The sequence below is a fragment of the Trachypithecus francoisi genome, unplaced genomic scaffold, assembly GCF_009764315.1.
Source record: "Trachypithecus francoisi isolate TF-2019V2 unplaced genomic scaffold, Tfra_2.0 Lachesis_group15, whole genome shotgun sequence".
Taxonomy (NCBI): Eukaryota; Metazoa; Chordata; class Mammalia; order Primates; family Cercopithecidae; genus Trachypithecus; species Trachypithecus francoisi.
Window position 1 is genome coordinate 96,676,860 of NW_022681460.1, and position 23,694 is coordinate 96,700,553.

General features: G+C 49.6%; 3 protein-coding genes across 3 annotated transcripts in view; 2 read left to right on the forward strand and 1 right to left on the reverse strand.

Annotated features, from left to right (window-relative positions):
- The window catches only part of LOC117097417 (nuclear pore complex-interacting protein family member B13-like), an 8,000-nt gene extending 949 nt beyond the window's left edge, over window positions 1-7,051 (forward strand). Inside the window, 6 exon segments of the mRNA XM_033235262.1 lie at window positions 8-248; window positions 686-780; window positions 2,565-2,638; window positions 4,394-5,186; window positions 5,374-5,594; window positions 5,597-7,051. Coding sequence (XP_033091153.1) covers window positions 8-248; window positions 686-780; window positions 2,565-2,638; window positions 4,394-5,186; window positions 5,374-5,594; window positions 5,597-7,051 — 2,879 coding nt within the window.
- Window positions 1-23,694, reverse strand: part of CLEC19A (C-type lectin domain containing 19A) — a 52,124-nt gene that overhangs the window by 6,706 nt on the left and 21,724 nt on the right. The window contains exons 4-5 of the mRNA XM_033235604.1: window positions 23,024-23,156; window positions 21,280-21,379 (exon numbers count right to left, since the gene is read on the reverse strand). Of these exons, the coding sequence (XP_033091495.1) occupies window positions 21,300-21,379; window positions 23,024-23,156 (213 nt within the window). The 3' untranslated portion in view covers window positions 21,280-21,299. The remainder of the gene's footprint in view (window positions 1-21,279; window positions 21,380-23,023; window positions 23,157-23,694) is intronic.
- Window positions 7,052-8,044, forward strand: LOC117097418 (nuclear pore complex-interacting protein family member B3-like; the record flags this gene model as incomplete). Its single annotated transcript, XM_033235263.1, has 1 exon — window positions 7,052-8,044. A coding segment is annotated over one exon (852 nt), but the record flags the coding sequence as incomplete, so codon positions are not given.

Consider the following 23,694-nt stretch of genomic DNA (forward strand, 5'->3'; position numbering starts at 1 on the left):
TGTTTAGTGCTGATGCAGATGATGCCATGGCCCTTAGATTCTCTCAACATTCAATTTCTCATGTGTTGGCTTTTTCAGATGGCCCCTTCTGCAAGGAAGGCTCTTGACAACCAGGTAAGTTTGTTTGTTTTCCTTGCTTTTGGACATAGTCTGCCAGGTCAGAACGTGGATGTATTTTTCTCCCCACAGCTCTTTGCTCAAACCTTGCAGTGGGAGATGGCCGAGAGGAAGGCTTACAAGCAGCACAGGTAGGTCATTGTGATGGACATTTTAAAGGATGTGTTGGTTTTAAGATAAAGCTTTGAATGTCTAGTAAAGAACTTGGTGTTTTGGCCGGGCGCGGTGGCTCAAGCCTGTAATCCCAGCACTTTGGGAGGCCGAGACGGGCGGATCACGAGGTCAGGAGATCGAGACCATCCTGGCTAATACGGTGAAACCCTGTCTCTACTTAAAAATACAAAAAACTAGCCGGGCGACGAGGCGGGCGCCTGTAGTCCCAGCTACTCGGGAGGCTGAGGCAGGAGAATGGCATAAACCCGGGAGGCGGAGCTTGCAGTGAGCTAGGATCCGGCCACTGCACTCCAGCCTGGGTGGCAGAGCAAGACTCCGTCTCAAAAAAAAAAAAAAAAAAAAAAAAGAACTTGGTGTTTTAATTCTTCAAGTCAATTCTTCCTCTGTCTTGTAGGTGTGAAATGAGGGAAAAGCAGAGAATGCCAGAGAAACACATGAGTGAGAAGTCAGTCCAGGAACGACCAGGCCTAAAGAACCCTTTCTGGAGAGGTAGGAGCTCGCTGTGAAGGCAGCTGCTTCATTTCTGCTACACAATCCACACACCCTGCTTCTCCTTTTGGGGGTGAGGGCTCGGGTGGGGTCATTGTTATGTTTCCTGGAAACGATTCCAAGCACTTACAAAGAGAACAGTTGTCCTGCTAGGTGGTGGGACCCTGTTTAGCTCAGGTGCCCTGGCTGAATGGCTCTTGGCTGGTCCCCTGTGAATGGTGCAGCTCAGGCCGCTCCCCCGACTGTGGACATGGCCGCACCCTGATGTCTTGGTTACTTTTCACTGAGGAGAGGAGCCTAGAAGGCAAATGGGCAGCTCCTTTCCCACCTGACCAGTGTGGAGGCTTTCTCTTTCTTTCCTTTGAGAAAACAACAATAGCACTTTCGAATGGGAGCCACAGGTGGGGATGAGAGCATAGATTTTCTGGCCATGTCTTCATGGATCAATACTGTAGCATGAGATCTGCTTTAAGAAAAGAAGCAGGCGGCCGGGCGCGGTGGCTCAAGCCTGTAATCCCAGCACTTTGGGAGGCCGAGACGGGCGGATCACGAGGTCAGGAGATCGAGACCATCCTGGCTAACATGGTGAAACCCCGTCTCTACTAAAAAATACAAAAAACTAGCCGGGCGACATGGCGGGCGCCTGTAGTCCCAGCTGCTTGGGAGGCTGAGGCAGGAGAATGGCGTAAACCCAGGAGGCGGAGCTTGCAGTGAGCTGAGACCCGGCCACTGCACTCCAGCCTGGGCGGCAGAGCGAGACTCCGTCTCAAAAAAAAAAAAAAAAAAAAAAAAAGAAGCAGGCTGGGCGCGGTGGCTCATGCCTGTAATCCCAGCATTTTGGGAGCCCGAGGCGGGCGGATCACAAGGTCAGGAGATCAAGACCATCCTGGCTAACATGGTGAAACCCCGTCTCTACTAAAAATACAAAACAAATTAGGTGGGTGTGGTGGCGGGCGCCTGTAGTCCCAGCTACTTGGGAGGCTGAGGCAGGAGAATGGCATGAACCCGGGAGGCAGACTTGTAGTAAGCTAAGATCGTACCACTGCACTCCAGCCTGGACGACAGAGCGAGACTCCGTCTCAAAAAAAAAAAAGAAGAAGTATTTATTTACACTTTTTGGAACTTCCTTCATTCTTTTTGTTTGTTTAAGTTGTTTATTGTCAACTATATAACTCCATTAGTAAGTTAAATTTCTATGTAATCTTACTCCTCTAACATTTGAAGTGGAACCCTAAAACTTTCCAGTTAATTTCTGTAGCTCTTCCCTTTTCTCATGACTGTTCATCTTTTTATGTCCATTTCTGTTCATAAGTATTGGTAATACCTGGCCAGGTATGAAAGTTAGATTAACGATGAATCCACAGAATTTTAAATGCCCCTGCGGCTTGAAGAAGAGGAGCAGTGTTGTTGCTATCCAGGGTTTACTGATCTTCTTCCAAACATGGCTGTTCCTGTTCTAATTTTGAGTCTGTGCTGACATGATGAGTGAGTTCCTCTGATGTGTACTGATTTAGAGCTCATTTCCAGCTGGTTAGAGCCCGACCTGTTCACAGCCTGTTGAGAGTTAAGAATAGCCCTGGACCAGGGCTCTGTGGTGTCTTCCTCAAGGATGAGGGCCCCGAGGGCTCCAGATTCCTCTGAGGCATGTGGTCAAGAAACCCTGCGCCTGTGCTAAGGGACCTGTGTGGCAGAGAGTGAGATGGCAGTGGAGGGTGTGGAGGGTTTCTTACTCTGCACAGAACATGCAAGCCAGATTTGGCCCCATTCCCTTCTCTGGCCCTTAGCATCTTCAGGACCTCATTCGGTTCCCATGAGGAGCAGCCACTGCGTCCCAGCTGGAAACACAGAGAAGACAAAGGTAAATGCTGGGGTGGTTTTCACTCTTCCTACGTCAGGACACTTTGGTCTTTTCCTACAACGCCCTCTCCTGGCCTGGCCTCTGCTCTGTGGGTTCTGTGGTGCCTTTTCTGTCTCGACTTTTTCAGAAGCAAAATCTTCCCCATGAGCTTTCAGGCTTCTCCGTTCCCAGCTGATCATCGTTGGTGGCACCTCCAGAATCCATAAATGCTCAGGGGCCGACGGCTGAAGGGCTTTTACTGTTCTGTTTCCAGAACCAACACGAGGAGGTGCCACTGACCTCCACTACTGTAGGTCTCATGGTGCAGTGAACTCCCACTGACCCTCTTTACTCAAGATGTTGTGAGGTCTCATTTCTGAAATATGTGGGGTTTTCCTTCCTTTGCTGTGATTTTGTTTGTTTTCTGCTCTAAGGTAGGAGATTAACATTTGAAATATCTGCTGTATTCCCAGAAGATAGTGAAAACTCATTAATCCAACATTAATTTGTGCCTTGTGCAATTTTGAATACTCTTTGACAAGGCCAATTCCATAGTCCATCGTAGTCCCATCCCTCTTGGTAACTGTGTGGTGCAAAAACACCTTCATGCCCACCCCGTGGTGCCGCTGATCTAATATTCTCAGTGTCAGAAGTTCCATATTTGTAATAGCAAATAGGCCCCGAGTGGGAGTTAGTGAAGCGTGAATGTAACTTATTAGCAAGGGACCATTCCAAATGAAGGCCTTAAATGATGCTCAGCTAAGCTGCTTCTTGTGTGGCCTCTGTACCTTCAACAGCTGCCGAGTCCTATGATGACACATGATGGGACTTGTACACTTGAAGTCAAACACATTCTTAAAACTTGCTTTGTTTAGAATTCCCACCTCATTTTTCCATGGACAAAAGTATTCTTTATATCATCATGCACTTACAATTTGGTATTACCTGGGAGTGAAAAGAAATATGACAGCCATGCCTAACTGACTTCTTGATGTAGGATTGTTCTGTCAGAAAACCCTCTCCCAGGTCCCCTGCAGCTCTTCAGGAATCCACGTCTCCCCAGAACTCTTTGTTCTCATGGGTGGCACCTCCAGAGTGAAGAAGATCCTTTGTCAAGAAGGGAAACAGAGGGGAAATGAGAGGGTCCTGAAGGGAGAGCTGAAATCAACTTCCACTCGGCCTCTTGCAAGCTTTGTGACCCTGGGCACATTTTCTCCTTCCTCTGCAAACCTCTGTTTTCTTAGATTTTGAGCAGGGTGGTCACACTGAGCTTGCAGAGTTCTGAGAATCAGAGACAGAACATAAAAGGCCTGGAAAACATTCTCCAAAAAGAAACTGCAACATGTGCGGACAATGGGCTTTTCATGCTTCTCTTACTGTCTGTTGACCTGGTGCAAGGAAAATGCTCTGGTGACGGCTGTGAGGGAGGAATGAGGATAGACATAGACACTCCTGTGTCTCAAACATGCTGCTTTATGACTCTGTTATGACTCTGTCTTCCCTGGGGCAGGACCCCAGCCTGCCTACATTTGCAGACAGACACAGTGGCATGTGGAGACAACAGTGTGTCCCAGTGACTCTTCTTTATTCCCCAGCTGTCGGCAGTACTCAGTGGAAGAGTGATATTATAACGCTGATAATGCTATTTTGAAACCTGGAGGGTGGAAAGGTGCAAAAAACTCTCACCAGCAACAGTAGGTGCAGCCTGTGTTGGTGGTGGTAATTTTGTCCATCAAATGAATATATGTGAAGACATTTCCTCCTTCTGCCCTACAGGTCAGTATGGTTGCAGGGAAGCATCGTCATTCCTCAGGATTGGCCTACTACCCGCCCTACCTCATGGCTGAACCTTTAAGACAATGGATGGCGCACCACCTGCCTCCTCCATCTCAGGATCATCTGGGAGCTCAACCACTTCCATCAGCTAAAAGTTTTCTGGGATCTCCGACTATTTCTCAACTCAAGTGTCCCCTAGGACCTCAAGAACCTTCTACAACTGATGATTTTCTGAGACCACGGACCCCTGCAGTTGACTGTCCCCTGGGACCTCAAGCATTTCCTCCAGCTGATGACTCTCTGAGGCTGCAGACGCCTCAGGAGTGTCTTCTGGTACCTCCTCCACATTCTCCAGCTGATGACTATCTGACACTGCAGACGCCTCCCGAGTGTCTTCCGGTACCTCTTCCGCCATCTCCACCGGATGACTTTCTGGACCTGCGGACGCCTCCCGAGTGTCTCCGGGTACCTCTTCCGCCGTCTCCACCGGATGACTTTCTGGACCTGCGGACGCCTCCCGAGTGTCTCCGGGTACCTCTTCCGCCGTCTCCACCGGATGACTTTCTGGACCTGCGGACGCCTCCCGAGTGTCTCCGGGTACCTCTTCCGCCGTCTCCACCGGATGACTTTCTGGACCTGCGGACGCCTCCCGAGTGTCTCCGGGTACCTCTTCCGCCGTCTCCACCGGATGACTTCTGGACCTGCGGACGCCTCCCGAGTGTCTCCGGGTACCTCTTCCGCCGTCTCCACCGGCTGACTTTCTGGACCTGCGGACGCCTCCCGAGTGTCTCGGGTACCTCTTCCGCCGTCTCCACCGGCTGACTTTCTGGACCTGCGGACGCCTCCCGAGTGTCTCGGGTACCTCTTCCGCCGTCTCCACGGCTGACTTTCTGGACCTGCGGACGCCTCCCGAGTGTCTCCGGGTACCTCTTCCGCCGTCTCCACCGGCTGACTTTCTGGACCTGCGGACGCCTCCCGAGTGTCTCCGGGTACCTCTTCGCCGTCTCCACCGGCTGACTTTCTGGACCTGCGGACGCCTCCCGAGTGTCTCCGGGTACCTCTTCCGCCGTCTCCACCGGCTGACTTTCTGGACCTGCGGACGCCTCCCGAGTGTCTCCGGGTACCTCTTCCGCCGTCTCCACCGGCTGACTTTCTGGACCTGCGGACGCCTCCCGAGTGTCTCCGGGTACCTCTTCCGCCGTCTCCACGGATGACTTTCTGGACCTGCGGACGCCTCCCGAGTGTCTCCGGGTACCTCTTCCGCCGTCTCCACCGGCTGACTTTCTGGACCTGCGGACGCCTCCCGAGTGTCTCCGGGTACCTCTTCCGCCGTCTCCACCGGCTGACTTTCTGGACCTGCGGACGCCTCCCGAGTGTCTCCGGGTACCTCTTCCGCCGTCTCCACCGGCTGACTTTCTGGACCTGCGGACGCCTCCCGAGTGTCTCCGGGTACCTCTTCCGCCGTCTCCACCGGCTGACTTTCTGGACCTGCGGACGCCTCCCGAGTGTCTCCGGGTACCTCTTCCGCCGTCTCCACCGGCGACTTTCTGGACCTGCGGACGCCTCCCGAGTGTCTCCGGGTACCTCTTCCGCCGTCTCCACCGGCGGACTTTCTGGACCTGCGGACGCCTCCCGAGTGTCTCCGGGTACCTCTTCCGCCGTCTCCACGGCGGACTTTCTGGACCTGCGGACGCCTCCGAGTGTCTCCGGGTACCTCTTCCGCCGTCTCCACCGGCGGACTTCTGGACCTGCGGACGCCTCCCGAGTGTCTCCGGGTACCTCTTCCGCCGTCTCCACCGGCGGACTTTCTGGACCTGCGGACGCCTCCCGAGTGTCTCCGGTACCTCTTCCGCCGTCTCCACCGGCGGACTTTCTGGACCTGCGGACGCCTCCCGAGTGTCTCGGGTACCTCTTCCGCCGTCTCCACCGGCGGACTTTCTGGACCTGCGGACGCCTCCCGAGTGTCTCCGGGTACCTCTTCCGCCGTCTCCACCGGCGGACTTTCTGGACCTGCGGACGCCTCCCGAGTGTCTCCGGGTACCTCTTCCGCCGTCTCCACCGGCGGACTTTCTGGACCTGCGGACGCCTCCCGAGTGTCTCCGGGTACCTCTTCCGCCGTCTCCACCGGCGGACTTTCTGGACCTGCGGACGCCTCCCGAGTGTCTCCGGGTACCTCTTCCGCCGTCTCCACCGGCGGACTTTCTGGACCTGCGGACGCCTCCCGAGTGTCTCCGGGTACCTCTTCCGCCGTCTCCACCGGCGGACTTTCTGGACCTGCGGACGCCTCCCGAGTGTCTCGGGTACCTCGTTCCGCCGTCTCACCGGCGGACTTTCTGGACCTGCGGACGCCTCCCGAGTGTCTCCGGGTACCTCTTCCGCCGTCTCCACCGGCGGACTTTCTGGACCTGCGGACGCCTCCCGAGTGTCTCCGGGTACCTCTTCCGCCGTCTCCACCGGCGGACTTTCTGGACCTGCGGACGCCTCCCGAGTGTCTCCGGGTACCTCTTCCGCCGTCTCCACCGGCGGACTTTCTGGACCTGCGGACGCCTCCCGAGTGTCTCCGGGTACCTCTTCCGCCGTCTCCACGGCGGACTTTCTGGACCTGCGGACGCCTCCCGAGTGTCTCCGGGTACCTCTTCCGCCGTCTCCACCGGCTGACTTCTGGACCTGCGGACGCCTCCCGAGTGTCTCCGGGTACCTCTTCCGCCGTCTCCACCGGCTGACTTTCTGGACCTGCGGACGCCTCCCGAGTGTCTCCGGGTACCTCTTCCGCCGTCTCCACCGGCTGACTTTCTGGACCTGCGGACGCCTCCCGAGTGTCTCCGGGTACCTCTTCCGCCGTCTCCACCGGCTGACTTTCTGGACCTGCGGACGCCTCCCGAGTGTCTCCGGGTACCTCTTCCGCCGTCTCCACCGGCTGACTTTCTGGACCTGCGGACGCCTCCCGAGTGTCTCCGGGTACCTCTTCCGCCGTCTCCACCGGCTGACTTTCTGGACCTGCGGACGCCTCCCGAGTGTCTCCGGGTACCTCTTCCGCCGTCTCCACCGGCTGACTTTCTGGACCTGCGGACGCCTCCCGAGTGTCTCGGGTACCTCTTCCGCCGTCTCCACCGGCTGACTTTCTGGACCTGCGGACGCCTCCCGAGTGTCTCCGGGTACCTCTTCCGCCGTCTCCACCGGCTGACTTTCTGGACCTGCGGACGCCTCCCGAGTGTCTCCGGGTACCTCTTCCGCCGTCTCCACCGGATGACTTTCTGGACCTGCGGACGCCTCCCGAGTGTCCTCGGGTCCCTCTTCCGCATTCTCCACCGGATGACTTTCTGGACCTGCGGACGCCTCCCGAGTGTCCTCGGGTCCCTCTTCCGCCGTCTCCACCGGATGATTTTCAGACACTGCGGACGCCACCCGAGTGTCCTCGGGTCCCTCTTCCGCATTCTCCACCGGATGATTTTCAGCACTGCGGACGCCTCCCGAGTGTTCTCGGGTACCACTTCCTCCTTCTCCACCTGACGATTTTCAGACACTGCGGACGCCTCCCGAGTGTCCTCGGGTCCCTCCTCCGCCTTCTCCACCTGACGATTTTCAGACACTGCGGACGCCTCCCGAGTGTCCTCGGCTACCTCCTCCGCCTTCTCCACCTGACGATTTTCAGACACTGCGGACGCCTCCCGAGTGTCCTCGGCTACCTCCTCCGCCTTCTCCACCTGACGATTTTCAGACACTGGAGACGCCTCCCGAGTGTCCTCGGCTACCTCCTCCGCCTTCTCCACCTGACGATTTTCAGACACTGGAGACGCCTCCCGAGTGTCCTCGGCTACCTCCTCCGCCTTCTCCACCTGACGATTTTCAGACACTGGAGACGCCTCCGAGTGTCCTCGGCTACCTCCTCCGCCTTCTCCACCTGACGATTTTCAGACACTGGAGACGCCTCCCGAGTGTCCTCGGCTACCTCCTCCGCCTTCTCCACCTGACGATTTTCAGACACTGGAGACGCCTCCCGAGTGTCCTCGGCTACCTCCTCCGCCTTCTCCACCTGACGATTTTCAGACACTGGAGACGCCTCCCGAGTGTCCTCGGCTACCTCCTCCGCCTTCTCCACCTGACGATTTTCAGACACTGCGGACGCCTCCCGAGTGTCCTCGGCTACCTCCTCCGCCTTCTCCACCTGACGATTTTCAGACACTGGAGACGCCTCCCGAGTGTCCTCGGCTACCTCCTCCGCCTTCTCCACCTGACGATTTTCAGACACTGGAGACGCTCTCCGAGTGTCCTCGGCTACCTCCTCCGCCTTCTCCACCTGACGATTTTCAGACACTGGAGACGCCTCCCGAGTGTCCTCGGCTACTCCTCCGCCTTCTCCACCTGACGATTTTCAGACACTGGAGACGCCTCCCGAGTGTCCTCGGCTACCTCCTCCGCCTTCTCCACCTGACGATTTTCAGACACTGGAGACGCCTCCCGAGTGTCCTCGGCTACCTCCTCCGCCTTCTCCACCTGACGATTTTCAGACACTGGAGACGCCTCCCGAGTGTCCTCGGCTACCTCCTCCGCCTTCTCCACCTGACGATTTTCAGACACTGGAGACGCCTCCCGAGTGTCCTCGGCTACCTCCTCCGCTTCTCCACCTGACGATTTTCAGACACTGGAGACGCCTCCCGAGTGTCCTCGGCTACCTCCTCCGCCTTCTCCACCTGACGATTTTCAGACACTGGAGACGCCTCCCGAGTGTCCTCGGCTACCTCCTCCGCCTTCTCCACCTGACGATTTTCAGACACTGGAGACGCCTCCCGAGTGTCCTCGGCTACCTCCTCCGCCTTCTCCACCTGACGATTTTCAGACACTGGAGACGCCTCCCGAGTGTCCTCGGGTACCTCCTCCGCCTTCTCCACCTGACGATTTTCAGACACTGGAGACGCCTCCCGAGTGTCCTCGGCTACCTCCTCCGCCTTCTCCACCTGACGATTTTCAGACACTGGAGACGCCTCCCGAGTGTCCTCGGCTACCTCCTCCGCCTTCTCCACCTGACGATTTTCAGACACTGGAGACGCCTCCCGAGTGTCCTCGGTTACCTCTTCCACCTTCTGCACCCCAGAGTGTATTGTGATTTGAGGCAAAAGAACAGAGCTCTTGTACCTCCACACCAGTCAGCCATTGGCCCTAGCCGCCTGTTGAGGGTGGCACCATGCATCTAGGCTCACACATTTCAACCTTCAAGCCACCTTCTTTCTGCGGTCCCTCCGGTTTTCAACAGACCTGATTGTCCTCTGCTCAGTGAGAACATTCTAATTTCTTGAAAGGGCTTTCAGATCTTTAATTCAGAGAAGTCCCGTGGAGGAAGTGGCCTTCTAGATCACAAATTGTAGACCATGGAGTCTGTATTACTGATCTTTTGGTTTCAAGTGTGAAGACTAATTATCTGAAAGTTTGGAATAAAGTAAAAAGATAGCTGTGTAACTTCCAAATCAAATTAGAAAACTGTCTGCCTAAGGGTTTTCTGATTCTGTAGAGGATGTCATGTTGATTTTATTATTGATTAGCGCCCGGATTCTATAACATTAGATGTTAAGCTGTAGAAAATTGAGGTTGCAAAAGAGTTTTGTCCTGTAGGGGTGCAACTAATTTCTGTCCAGTAGAGAAGACAATAACCTCAAAGATTATTGACATGTCATTATCCTAGAACAGAGACCAGCAAACTTTTTGAGTAAGGAGACAGATAATATATATTTTTGGCTTTGTGGGCCATATCACCTCTGTTGCCATCAACTCTGCCATCACAATGTGAAAGCAACCACAGAAAACACATAAATGAATGAGTGTGGCTGTATTCCAGTAAGACTTTATTTATGAACATTGGAACTGGTATTTCATATTATTTTCTTTCCTTTTTTATCTTTTTCTTTTTTTTGACAACAAGGTCTCACTTTGTCACCCAGGCGGAGTGCGGTGGTACAATCACAACTCACTGAAGCCCCTACCTCCTTGTAGAGGGCTCAAACTATCCTTCCAGCTCAGCCTCCAAATAGCTGGAACTCCAGGGCCATGCCACCATGCTCGGCTAATTTTTTTTTTTTTCTGTAGAGACATGTTTTTGCTATGTTGCCCAGGCTGATCTTGAACTCCTGGGCTCAAAGTGCCGGGATTACAGTCATAGCCACTACACCTGGTACCGTATCATTTTCATGTGCTGCAAAATACTGTTCTTTTGTCAACTGTTTAAAAAAATTCTTAGTTCATGGGCCATACAAAGGCAGATGGTGGATTAGCCTAAAGGTTTTATTGTTCTGTAGATGACTAACTAGTTTTATATTTAACTCAGACATTCATTCCACCTTTCTTGGTCCCACTAAATGTATGTGCATGGGTGTGTGTGTAAATGTGTGGAGCGTGTGCATTGGTTTTCCTTTCTCTGAACCAGTTTACCCTCCTGCTGGTTCCTTCATTAATGGGTTAAATAAGTCTTTGATACATGTTCACCATGTATTTGTATGACAGTTATTTTTTAACCTTCTGACAATTATACTTGGATGCACATCACAGAAATCCTTGTGAGCTAGCTTCTCCGTTCACTTCTCTCCCAAATTCCAGTTCTTTTTGAATATGCAGTTTGGCCGCCTCTTTTGTTCCCTTGGCTCTTCTCCTCACATCAAGTGCAGTATCAAGATGTTTTCCTAAATAAACGCAGTTCTGTCCTCAGGAGAAATTCTGGTGCCTACCAGTTTTCTCCTACCATTCTATTTTTACTATAATAAATTTAATAGATTCCTGGACCAGGCCTGGTGGCTCACGCCTATAATCCCAACACTTTGGGAGGCCAAGGCGAGCGAATAATTTGAGGTCAGGAGTTTGCGACCAACCTGGCCAACATGGTGAAACCCTGTCTCTACTAAAAAAAAAAAGATACAAAAATTAGCCAGGCGTGGTGGTGGTCACCTGTAATCCCAGCTACTTGGGAGACTGAGGCAGGAGAATCATTGGAACCTGGGAGGTGGAGGTCGCAGTGAGCTGAGATCGTGCCACTGCACTCCAGCCTGGGTGAAAGGGCGAGACTCTGTCTCAAAACAACAACAACAACAAAAAGATTCTTAGACTCCTAAAAAACATTTTTTTTTAGGGCTGGATATGGTGGCTTATGCCTGTAATCCTGGCATACAGGATTTTGAGAGGCCAAAGCAGGAGAATCACTTGAGACTGAGCGTTCGAGACTAGACTGGGCAACACAAGAGACCTTGTCTCAAGAAAAAGAAAGAAAGAAAGAGAGAAAGAGAGAAAAGGAGAAAGGAAGGGAGGAAGGGAGGAAAGATGGAAAGAAGGAAAGTAAAGAAAGAAAGGAGGGAGGGAGGAAGGAAGGAAAGAGAGAGAGAGAGGGCAAGAAAGAAAGAAAAAATTGGATGTGGTGGTGCATGCCTATAGTCCCAGTTACTTGGGAGACTGAGGTTGGAGGACTGCTTGAGCCCAGGAAGTCGAGGCTGCAATGAGTTATGATAATGCCACTGCACTCCAGCCTGGGTGCCAGAGTGAGATCCTGTCTCAACTAAAAAGAAAGTAACAAACCCAAAAACTTTTTTAGGAGTCTAAGAATCAGGAGAATGCTGGTACATCTACTCCAAAGTAAAAGACAAATTATCATGTCTTGTAATCTTATTGGAATACAGCTAAAGTGTACTTGTAACCCAATAAGGCTTTATTTACGGACATTTGAACTGGTATTTCAGATTTTTTTTCTTTTTTCTTTCTTTCTTCCTTTTTTTTTTTTTTTGAGACAACAAGATCTCACTTTGTCAGCCAGGCTGGAGTGCAATGGGCACAATCACAACCCATTGTACCCTCCACCCCCTTGTCCAGGGCTCAAGATATCCTCGCACCTCAGTCTCCAAGTAGCTGGGACTACAGAGCCACACCACCATGCTTGGCTAATTTTTGTTATTATTAGTTTTTTTGTAGAAACAGGGTTTTGGCAAAGAAAGAAGCACAATGACTGGCAGGCCTCTCTGGGTGCTAGAGGCAGCAAATTCTACACCTAGGGATGCTGCTCCAGCACATCTTCCAGGAAGCACGAAGGGTTGTCAGCTTATAGTGGAGCCCAGAGCAGGAAAGGACTCTCCCAGCAGGACTGGGTTGTAGTGCAACCTTTTTTGCAACACCTTCCTCGTGAGACAGCCATAGAGGGTGAGGGTGCGGGCCAATGGCCGGGGCTGGCAGTGGTCTGGCCCGCATGGATGAAAGGTAATGAGTTAATAACACTGGTGGTGGATGAGGCACAGCAAGGCTTGTCAAGGAGGTACCAGCTCACATCAAGCTGCCAAGGCCTACGTGGAAGAGAGTGGGGTATATGGAGTCTCTGAGGGCTCCTGCAGGGCTTCTCCCAATCTCTTCCTGGCATCCACGCTTATAGCGCAGCTGGAGACTCGCCCTTGCGGATCTATGGTGTTATTAATGCAGACCAGTGCACCCCAGAAGGGTTGGCTTTGACAGGCCCATGTGACTGGTGGATTCTTTCTGTTGTAAAGCAAATAGTGATGACTCCGGTGGGTGCGGGGTAAAGTATAGGTTTCTGTGGAGGTGGAGTTCACTGAACGTCTGGTTATTGTTCGGTTCTAGAGGGGGTGGGGCAGGCATTAATTAAATGGTCCCTAGGCTGTGGGAGGTGGGCATTTCCCAGCTCAGGAGCACGTGGAAAAATTGGCATCCTCTCCCTACCACGTCCAGAAGATGGCCAAAATGCCATGGGAAAAATTGCTCATCTTCAGTAACAACCAAAGAATCATCAATTAAAACCAGAACCGGCAATGAATGTTATTATTTTTGTCATCTTTGCCTAGATTAGGGTGTACATTGGCATCGCTTCTTGAAAGCGTTTTGGCAATAATTATGCTAGACATGTCCGTGTTTTGTCCCAATCCACTGCAGCTGCTCCTGGGTTTGTGGCCAAGTCAAACCTGGCCCTAAAGGTTATAAGAGAGAATTGGATTGAAATATGTTTCATTTTAAAAATAGCTCGGTATTTTTAGCTGCACAAGTAATACATGAATATATGATCATCGTTAAAAAAAATCAAGCATTACAGACAAATCTAAAATTCTACTTTGGGGCCATTTCCCCCAATCCCTGAAGTCCTCTCTGCTATCAGTTTCATGTGTATCTTTCCAGGCCTTTAAATCTCTATTTACAGACACATGCATTTATAGAAATATAGAGTGTAATTCTGTGGGAGTTTATGAACATAAAGGACATAGTGTTCCCTATTATAGTCAGACTATGATGCAAGTGTGATGCCCTGTGAGGGAGAGGGTGGAGACATCCTGGATCATCCTGCAGTCTAAGGCAAGTCCAGCAGGCCTACTGGGGCCTCCTTCAGCCAAGTTCACCACCAAAGGAATCTTGTGTCTCCCAGGAATATTTCTGCCTTACTACTCCATGTCACTCAGTCATTATCTGGGAATGCAAATGAAGTGATGAATTTCAAACACAAAACCTGGGGCCCTCAGTCAATCATGCCCCTGGTAGTAGGAGGTCTGCATGGTGCATTCTCATGACCACCACAATATACGTGGCCGGAAAACGATTCACTACTGTGGTCAGTAGTGGTTGTCTCTGGCTGGTGGGATTGTAGAAGACACACACACACACACACACACACACACACACACACACAGCCCTCCCTTTTTTTGTAGTCCACATGCATTTTTAAAAATCAGGTTTATTGAGGTATAATTGTATATTTTAAAAACCAAGTGTTGAGGGCATATACAATTTGATGAGTTTGGACACATCCATATACCCATGATGCCATTACCACAATCAAGGTGATAAACATATTCATTACCTCCAAATGCCACCTGCATTATTTTTATAATAAAAAATAATTCTAGTTTTAAAATGTGCATACATTTTGAACTACCAATGCCACTTCTAGGAATATATCCCGGAGAATATAATTGAATTTGTGTACAGAGATGCCTATCACTGTGTTATTTGTAACAGTGAAAAATTAGATGCAATCTAAATAGCTAACAATACAAGAATAGTTAAATACTTCGATGCATCCACACAATGTGGTCCTATGCTTTGTTTACAATGGTTGTATAGGTGACATATATTTATAGTCATGATCACCTGCCTATCCATCTATTTTCCCTAAGGGAGAGACTATTATCTAGCCATATATGACTATCCAAGGACTATCATATAGATATGATATATAGACAGATACATTGCTACCATATCCTATAGACTATTATCTACCTATCACCTATCTCTAACAATATCTATCATCTTCATTTATCCATCCATCATTTATCATTTACTATTAATCTGTCACCTATCATCTATTTTCTCTCTCCTCCCCTCCCTTCTCCCCCTCCTCCCTTCTCTCCTTTCCCTCCTCCCCTCTCCCCTTCCCCTCCTCCTTTTCCCCCTTCCCCCCAACCCTTCCTCCTTCCTTCCCCTTCTCCTTCCCCCTCCCCTCACCTTCTCCTCCTTCCTCTCCCTTCTTCCCCCTTCTCCTCCCCCTCCCCTCACCTTCTCCTCCTTCCTCTCCCTTCTTCCCCCTTCTCCTCCCCCTCCCCTCACCTTCTCCTCCTTCCTCTCCCTTCTTCCCCCTTCTCCTCTTCCTCTCCACTCCTCCTCCCCCTCCAGCCATCCCCTCCTCCTTCTTCTCCCTTCTTCCCCTCCTCCTCCTCCTTCCCCTCTCCTCGTCCCTCTCTCTCTCTCTGTGTCTGGGTTTGTTCTCAGGCTTGGTTGCCTAGCTTGCCTGCCCCCAGCGTCCCAGAAGCCACAATCTAGGAAAGGCTGTGAGTCCTGTGGGCTGTCAGAGACTGGCACAGTGGCACCCAGATATGACAGAAGACAAAAATGCCTGACGCAGATGCAGCGCATATTACCCTGAATCAAGAAAAGGTGAATCTCCGTGAAGACCTTCTGTTTAAGGAGGCAGGGAGATACGTAACATGGTTTAGAAAGATTTCCATCCAAAACGTAAAAACAGAGGTATTTGTAATGCTCAAGGAATACATTTTAGTTTTCTGAAAAAGTCACCTATGCAGAGCTCCTCATGTCCCAAAGCTGCCAGATAAATCAGTCAGGGCTGGAAGGGACTGTGTCTCCATTTTACAGAGGAAACCAAAACTCAGAGAGGTTAAACCACTTCCATGAGCTCACACGATAAGTGTCAGTGGTGGCCTCTGAATCCATGTCTTTTTGATTCCGGATGTGGTAACATGGAGATGCACCACCCAGATCCCCCTTCAAGGATGGTGGTAGTGTTTTTCCTGTTCAGCTTGACACTTCTAGACCACCCTGTACGTAAGTCGCAATAAAAGCTCTGCTTCCTTCACTGGCTCTGGGTCTCTTCTTTGGCCTTTCGGACATGGTACCACCCCTGTTGGAGTCATTAGGGGTCTAGCACAACACAAGCTCAGAACTCAGATTGCTGAACTTCAAAGGCAGTTAACCTTCTAATTAAGGCAATTCGTAATGCCAGCCCGAGACCGAGATTGGCACCCCTGACACATGGTGAAGCAGAGGCACCCTGGCTCTCCTTGAGATTTGCAATGAGTCGCAGAGCTGCCCAGAAGAGCCCAGCATAGGTCATCCAAATCCCAGCTGACCCACGGAGATGCATGTGTTATAATAAACAATGGTTGTTTTCGGCCACTGAGTTTTGGGGTGGCTTGTTCTATGGCACTTTTGTAGCGCTTGCCAACCAATACAGTAAGAATAATACCTAACTTCCATAGCTCTGTGTGCAGGCATTGTTCAAAGCCTCCACATATATTATTTCATTGAATTCTGACCTTGATGAGGTATGTACTTACTGTCTTCATTTTACAGATAGGGCAGCTGAGGCACAGAGCAGCAACTCTAACTTCTCTGCTTCTTCTCGTGGAGCCAGGGAGAGCCACTAACGTCCTTTCCTGAACCATCCAGGCTCATGTGTCCATCCTTTTCTTTCCAGGCCCACTTGCCACTGCCTCTTCCCCCTCTCTGCTTTGGGAAATTACAAGAAGCTTCCTAACTTGAGGTCTCAGTAGGCATCAGAATCTGTTCATGAATGCCCCTAAGAGGGATCAGAATATGATATCCCAAAATACGCCACTTTGGCCTCAGGACTGTTTTGAGTTAAAGACAATCAAGAAATGCCAGGCTAGGTGCAGTGGCTCGCACCTGTAATCCCAGCACTCTGTGAGGCCAAGGCGAGAGAATCCCTTGAGGCTGGAAGTTTGATGACAGCCTGGGCAACATAGTGAGACTTCATCTCTACAAAAAATAAAAATAAATGGCAAACAAAAGAAGAGCTCTCTGTCCTCCCCCTATTGCTGTCACAGGTGATTGGCAACTATCTGGGGCCAGTGGTGCAGAGGTAAGAAGAATTTACCAAGACAATTGTAGGTAAAGAAAGGCAGATTTATTAGAGAAACTATGAAAGTATGTTGCAAGGTTGCAACGGGCAGCACAGCAGAGAAGGGGCGGCTTGCTGGTGATGTTATAGAATGGTGCTTATGCTGAAGAGTGCTACGTGCAGCACTGATAATGCCAGGGTTGCAGTGAGCTAACTTGCCGGTGTCTGGTGAGTGCTGGGTGCAGGAAGATTGTGAGCTTTTTTGTGCAGGAAAGCTGCGTCCTGGACCATGAGGAAAGGCAGACTTATAGTTCATCAGCTTTCTCTTTTTGCTTTCCCTTGGTCCTACCAGCCTGACTTCTTTTCCCTAATTAGGACTCCACATTTGCCTAAAAGCAGAGCATAAATTTCCCTTTGTAAATGTAACATAAATTTCCATTTGTAAAGGTGGTCCCCTCTCCTGTACCAGGAAGAGGTGAATGACCCTGGAGATCACTTGAGTCTACATAACAAACCTTATTAAACAATCTTAATCTACCATCCATTTCCTAGTCACCTTCCCACAATTTGCTGCCTCTAGAAAGCCAACCCTCTTTCCCTTTGTCTGGTCACTTCTCCACGACTTATCCCCCTTTGTTAAAATGGTAGATAAGCCCCCAAGTCTAACCACCTCTTTAGGTTTTCACTTCTTTTCTATGAAGTCCCTCTCCATGTAAAAACATCTATACAACTCTTATGCCTTTTCTTCTGTTAATCTGTCTTTTGACAGTTTGATTCACAGGCCTCCAGAAAGGAACATAAGAGGACAGAGGACGTTTTCCTCCTTACACTGCTAAATTCTGAGGGACAAATGCATAAAGCATCCTTTAAAAAAAAAAAAATGAGGGCCGGGCGTGGTGGCTCAAGCCTGTAATCCCAGCACTTTGGGAGCCCGAGACGGGCGGATCACGAGGTCAGGAGATCGAGACCATCCTGGCTAACATGGTGAAACCCCGTCTCTACTAAAAAAAAAAAAAATACAAAAAACTAGCCGGGCGAGGTGGCGGGCGCCTGTAGTCCCAGTTACTCGGGAGGCTGAGGCAGGAGAATGGCATGAACCCAGGAGGCGGAGCTTGCAGTGAGCTGAGATTCGGCCACTGCACTCCAGCCCGGGCGACAGAGCGAGACTCCGTCTCAAAAAAAAAAAAAAATGAGATAGGATCTCACTCTGTCACCCGGGATAGAATGCAGTGGCATGATCACAGCTCACTACAGCCTCGACCTCCTGGGGTAAAGCAATCCTCCCACCTCAGCCTCTAGAGTAGCTGAAAGAACACTGAACAGAGAGGCAGGAGGCCTCAGTTCCACTTCCAATTCTGTGAGCCTTGTTTCTGCTTTGGTATGGACTGGGGTTGCGGAGAACCTAAAAATCTGGGCCCTCCAGGACCGACTACAGGTGTATGCCATCACACCTGGCTAATTTTTATTTTCTGTTTAGAGGTGGGGTCTCACTATGTTGCTTAGAATGATCTCATACTCTTGGGTTCAAGTGATCCTCCTGTGTTGGCCTCCCAAAGTATTGGGATTACAGGCATGAGCCACCATGTCTGTGTGCATTAAGCATTCTTGAGAAGTCTCTGACCCAGTTCCTCTCCAGTGTAGTACTGGGGAGGGCAGAATTTTTAACAGCATAGCCTGCGTTTTGCTGGGGAGTGAGAAGCCAGTGCATCTTTCTTACAGGCACCCCAATCTGTATGAGCAATTTCTTAAAGCTCTGCTCACTTGACTCCATAGATGGAGAGAAAGCAACCCCTCCTACTTTCATAGGAAGAAAAGGTAAAAACCCTTTTCACTGTGGGCGCTGTGTTTCCCACAAGGCCAAGGATCCCACTGTTTGTCTTTCTCTACTCATGTGGTTGATTATGGTAAGGCCAGGTCTGCAAACCATTACATAAGCTCTAGGGGGTAGTCGAATGGTCTCATGTGTTCATTGTTCTCTTCAGAATGAGAGGTAATTAGTACCTGTTGCTTTCAGCTGTAGGTCCCAGGACCAATTCTGAAGCAATAGGAAAGTCCCATTTTAACATCCTTTTCAGAAGAATATTCCTGCAAAAATCTGAGAAGCCGCACAATTTACCAAATGCCAACTGATTTGTTTTGTGTGTGTATTTTAATCTCTCTGTGCTTCCTTTTCGGTCCTGGAGGGCCCAGATTTTTAGGTTCTCCGCAACCCCAGTCCATACCAAAGCAGAAACAAGACTCACAGAATTGGAAGTGGAACTGAGGCCTCCTGCCTCTCTGTTCAGTGTTCTTTCTGCTAATAAATATCTGTTGTTTTTCCTGCCTGGCATGCATTCTTTCTTCTGGTAACATTTTTAAAAATTGAGATAAAATTCATGTAATGGGCCAGGCATAGTGGCTCACACCTGTAGTCCTAGCACTTTGGGAGGCTGAGGCAGGCAGATCACTTGAGCTCAGGAGTTTGACACCAGCTTGGGCAACATGGGGAAGCCCTGTCTCTACAAAAAAAAATACAAAAACCTAGTTGGGAGAGGTGGTGTGCTCTTGTAGTCCCAGCTGCTTGGGAGGCTGAGGCAGGAGGATCACTTGAGTTGAGAGGTCGAGGCTGCAGTGACAGGTGATTGCATCACTGCACTCTAGACGGGGCAACAGAGTGAGACCCTGTCTCCAAAAAATAAAATAAAATAATTCATATAATGTAAAATTTATCATTTTAACTATTATTTTAAAAATGTACAGTTCAGTGGCTTCTTGTACATTTACAATATTGTGCAATGATTACCACTGTCTAATTGCAGAGAATTTTTGTCACCCCACAAAGAAATCCCATACCTATTAGCACTCACTTTCTATGCCCCCTCCGCACATCCCCTGGCAACCACTAATCCACTTTCCGTCTCTACAGACTTGCCTATTCTGGATATTTCATATATATGCAATCATACAACATGTGGTCTTTTGTGATTGGCAGCATGATGTTTTTCAGGTTCATTCAGGTTGTAGTATCTATGGTTACTTCCCTCCTTTTCATGCTTGAATAATATTCTACCCTATGAATAGACCACATTTGTTTAGTCATTCATCTGTTGGTAAACACTTGGGTTGTCTTCATTTTTTTTTTGTTTTTATCAACAATGCTGCTGTGATCATATTTTTTGTTTTTTGTTTTTTGAGACAGGGTCTTGCTCTGTCACCCAGGCTGGAGTGCAGTTGCACAATCATGGTTCATTGCAGCCTGGATATGCTAGGCTCAAGTGATCTCCCATCTTAGCCTCCCAAACAGCTGGGACTACAGATGTGCCTTACCATGCTTGGCTAATTAAAAAAAAAATATTCTTATGGAGATGCGGTCTTACTATGCTGCCCAGGCTGGTCTTCAACTCCTGGGCTTAAGTGATGCTCCCTCCTCAGCCTCCCAAAGTGCTGGGATTACAGGCATGAGCCACTATGCCCGGCTGACCACTTATATTTAAATAGCTGTTTCCAATTCTCTCAGGTCTAGATCTAGGAGTGGAATTGCTGGATCAGATGGAATTCTATGTTTAACTTTTTGAGGAACTGACAAACTTTTCTGCAGTGGCTTCACTATTTTACATTCCCACCAGCAATTTATGAGTTTGGTAATATTTTTGTTTTCCTTTGAAGAACCAGCCTCATCTTTGAGCCCATGTGGTGGTGGGAATATTTAAGATATATTCTTGGCTGGGCGCAGTGGCTCATGCCTGTAATCCCAACACTTTGGGAGGCAGAGGTGGGTGGATCCTTTGTGCCCAGGAGTTTGAAACCAGCTTGGACGACATGATGAAACCTCGTCTCTATTTAAAAAAAAATACAAAAGTTAGCCAGATGTGGTGGCACGCGCCTATAGCGCCCTGTAGTCCCAGCTACTCCAGGGACTGGAGGTGGGAAGATCACCTGAGCCCGGGAGGTTGAGGTTGCAGTGAGCTGTGATTGCATCACTGCACTTCAGCCTGGGCAACTGAGTGAGACCCTGTTTCAAAAAAAAAAAAAAAAAAAATAAGTCTCTTAGCAAATTTCAGGAATACAATACATTATTATTAACTATAGTCACCACGCTGTACAGTAAGTCTCCCAAACTTATTAATCTTGTTTCCAAAAGTTTGTATCCTTTGACCAACACCCCCTCCCACTTTCCCCCACTCCCAGCTCCTCTGATGATGTGACTCCCACCCCATTTTTTCCAAAGATGTGCAGCTAAGCAGGAGCTAGTCACTTAGCATATGCCAAAGTGATTGCTTCAGGGTGGGCATGTGACCTGAGCCAGGCCAGTGAGATTCAGCTCGGAATCAGAACAACCCCTGGATTTTTGTTACTTGGGTCAATTAAAAAAAAAAAAACTTAAAAAAATTAATTAAGCCAATTTGAGCTGGCTTTCCCGTCACTTGGCCAAGTGACCACCCTGTATAATTAAGATCTGCTTGTTTAAAATCTCTGTCCAAGAGATTAACCTCCCATGTTTGTTTTACATGTATTCAATGTCAGTTCTACACTGCGTACAGCTACAAGGTGATACTGGAGTTGCCCTCACACCAGTAGGACGAGACAGGATCAATGAATGGTCAGAGATGGGATTTTGCAGACAAAGGGGAACTTCCGGCTGCAGGTATTATCATTCCATGATCTCAGAGCTGTGAGGGAAAGAAGCAGAGAATCTGGGTGAAAATCCATCCGCCAAGATAAAAGTAATCCCACCACTCCTCTGAAGTAAAAGCCCTCTCCAGTAGGCCTCGTGTCTACACTGGCAGCCCTTTCTTGCTGATACTTGACAAGCCTGGTGTCCAGCCTTACTCTTGCATAAAGCTGATCCTGGCTTGTCACCTTGGATGGGAGGACGAACTTCAGCCAGAGGCTTGGCCCAGCTCTGGCTACCAGGCTCCAGGAGGGCTCCCAGGAAAATAAGCTGTTCTCTACCTCCCTCCCCTAATTAGGAAAAGAAAAAAGAGCAAAGAGGGAATAACAATTAAGCGTCTGGGTCTGGAGTTCTGTAGATCTAGATTTGAAACCCAGCTCTACTACTTAGCTTGCTGTGTGACCTTGAACAAGTTGCTGAACTTCTCTGAGCCTCATTTTCCTCATCAGCAAAATGGGAATATTGTTTCTATTAAGATTGGTGTGAAAGTGATGATTCATGATGATGCTGGTGATTGCTAATACTGAATACTGAGCATGGCAGCTATTCTATGAACACTATCTTCTTTTTTTATTCACATTAACCTGTGAGTTAAGTATCATTAGCCACATTTTGAAGACGAAGAATCTGAGGAACCAAGAGGTTAAGGCATTCTCTTTGGGCTACACATTAAGGGTGGAGCGGGGGTTCACACAAGGGCAGCCAGCCCCCAAGTCCATGCTCTTGCCACAGTGCTATATCAACTGTGCCTCCTTTAATCTACACAGCAGTCCTGTAGGTAGGACAAATTATTATTATTTTTTTTTTCGAGACGGAATCTCGCTGTGTCGCCCGGGCTGGAGTGCCGTGGCCGGATCTCAACTCACTGCAAGCTCCGCCTCCCGGGTTTACGCCATTCTCCTGCCTCAGCCTCCCGAGTAGCTGGGGCTACAGGTGCCCGCCACCTCGCCCGGCTAGTTTTTTTGTATTTTTTTTAGTAGAGACGGGGTTTCACTGTGTTAGCCAGGATGGTCTCGATCTCCTGACCTCGTGATCCGCCCGTCTCGGCCTCCCAAAGTGCTGGGATTACAGGCTTGAGCCACCGCGCCCGGCCCCGGTAGGACAAATTATTAAGCCTATTTTATAGAAGAAGAAACAATCTCAGAGAGGATAAGTAATTCTCTGCAAGGACACAGAGCTAGAAAGCAACGAGGCCAGAATTTGAATTCAGGTCTATACTCTTGTCACTACGTACACCTTCATGCCACCCCAGGTGTGGCTTGCTTCTAATATTCAGTAGCATAAGCCTGGGGGAGAGGCTTGCACTTTGGTGTGTTGGTGAGCTGACATGGAAGCACCACCCCCTGACTACTCTCTATGCAAGTCTTTTTTCCCCCCATGCTTCTATTTATAATGTCTTTTCATCCAACTTGGAGTCTAGGTGTCAACCAAACCCCATTTAATGTTGTTTAAAGCATATCCACTGTGGAGAATGGCCATGCCCCCAACACCCTGGTGACCTCAATTGGTCTCCAAGGTGCTGAACAATTTGCCAGTCTCAGGCCATCAGGTGCTCCTCTTCCCCCAAGGCGTTTCTCTGCCCTCCCCACCTGTGATGCCTCCCAGGCACTCCTGCAAGAGCCTTGGTCTCAGGGGTACCCACCACTGGTAGGCCTGTACCATATCTGCACGCAGTCCTCTTCTTCTGGGTCCGCGTGGACACCATCATCTGGCTGGCTGCCATCCCAGTAGCTGTAGTCATACGATGAGCCATCAGTCCATTCGAACTGCCCTTCCTGGGAGGGTTAGACACAGAGAGTCAAAGAAGCAAGCCAAGGAGAAGAAGATCAGGCATTTGAGCCAGCCAGCTCCAGCTCAGACATCTCAGCAACTCAACTTTTAACACCTCTGCACAGATGTCCTCACTGAGGCTACTGCTATCTGATACTACTGCTACCAATCTGATACTACTGCTATTATTACTACTATTACTAGCTGCCATTTGTTGAGGGCTTATTATGTGCCATGCCAGGCACTTTACTCATTTTATCCTCACCATTCTGAAAAGCAGGCATCATCCGCCCCATTTTACAGATAGGAAAACTGAGACTCAGATTGGTCTATCCAAATTCATACAGCAAATAAAGTATTAGTGCTGGGAATCAAACCCAGGTCTATCTGAGTCAAGTACCCAAGACCCCTAACTACTACACTTTGCCAGTGGGTGGGAGTTACTCTCCATCTGTCTTCTTTTTGTCTAAATAGCCTGTGTTTTTCTTGCCTGAGGTGGAACTGCTCTGTCCAATTGCAAGAAAAGTCCTGTTGGGAATTTGA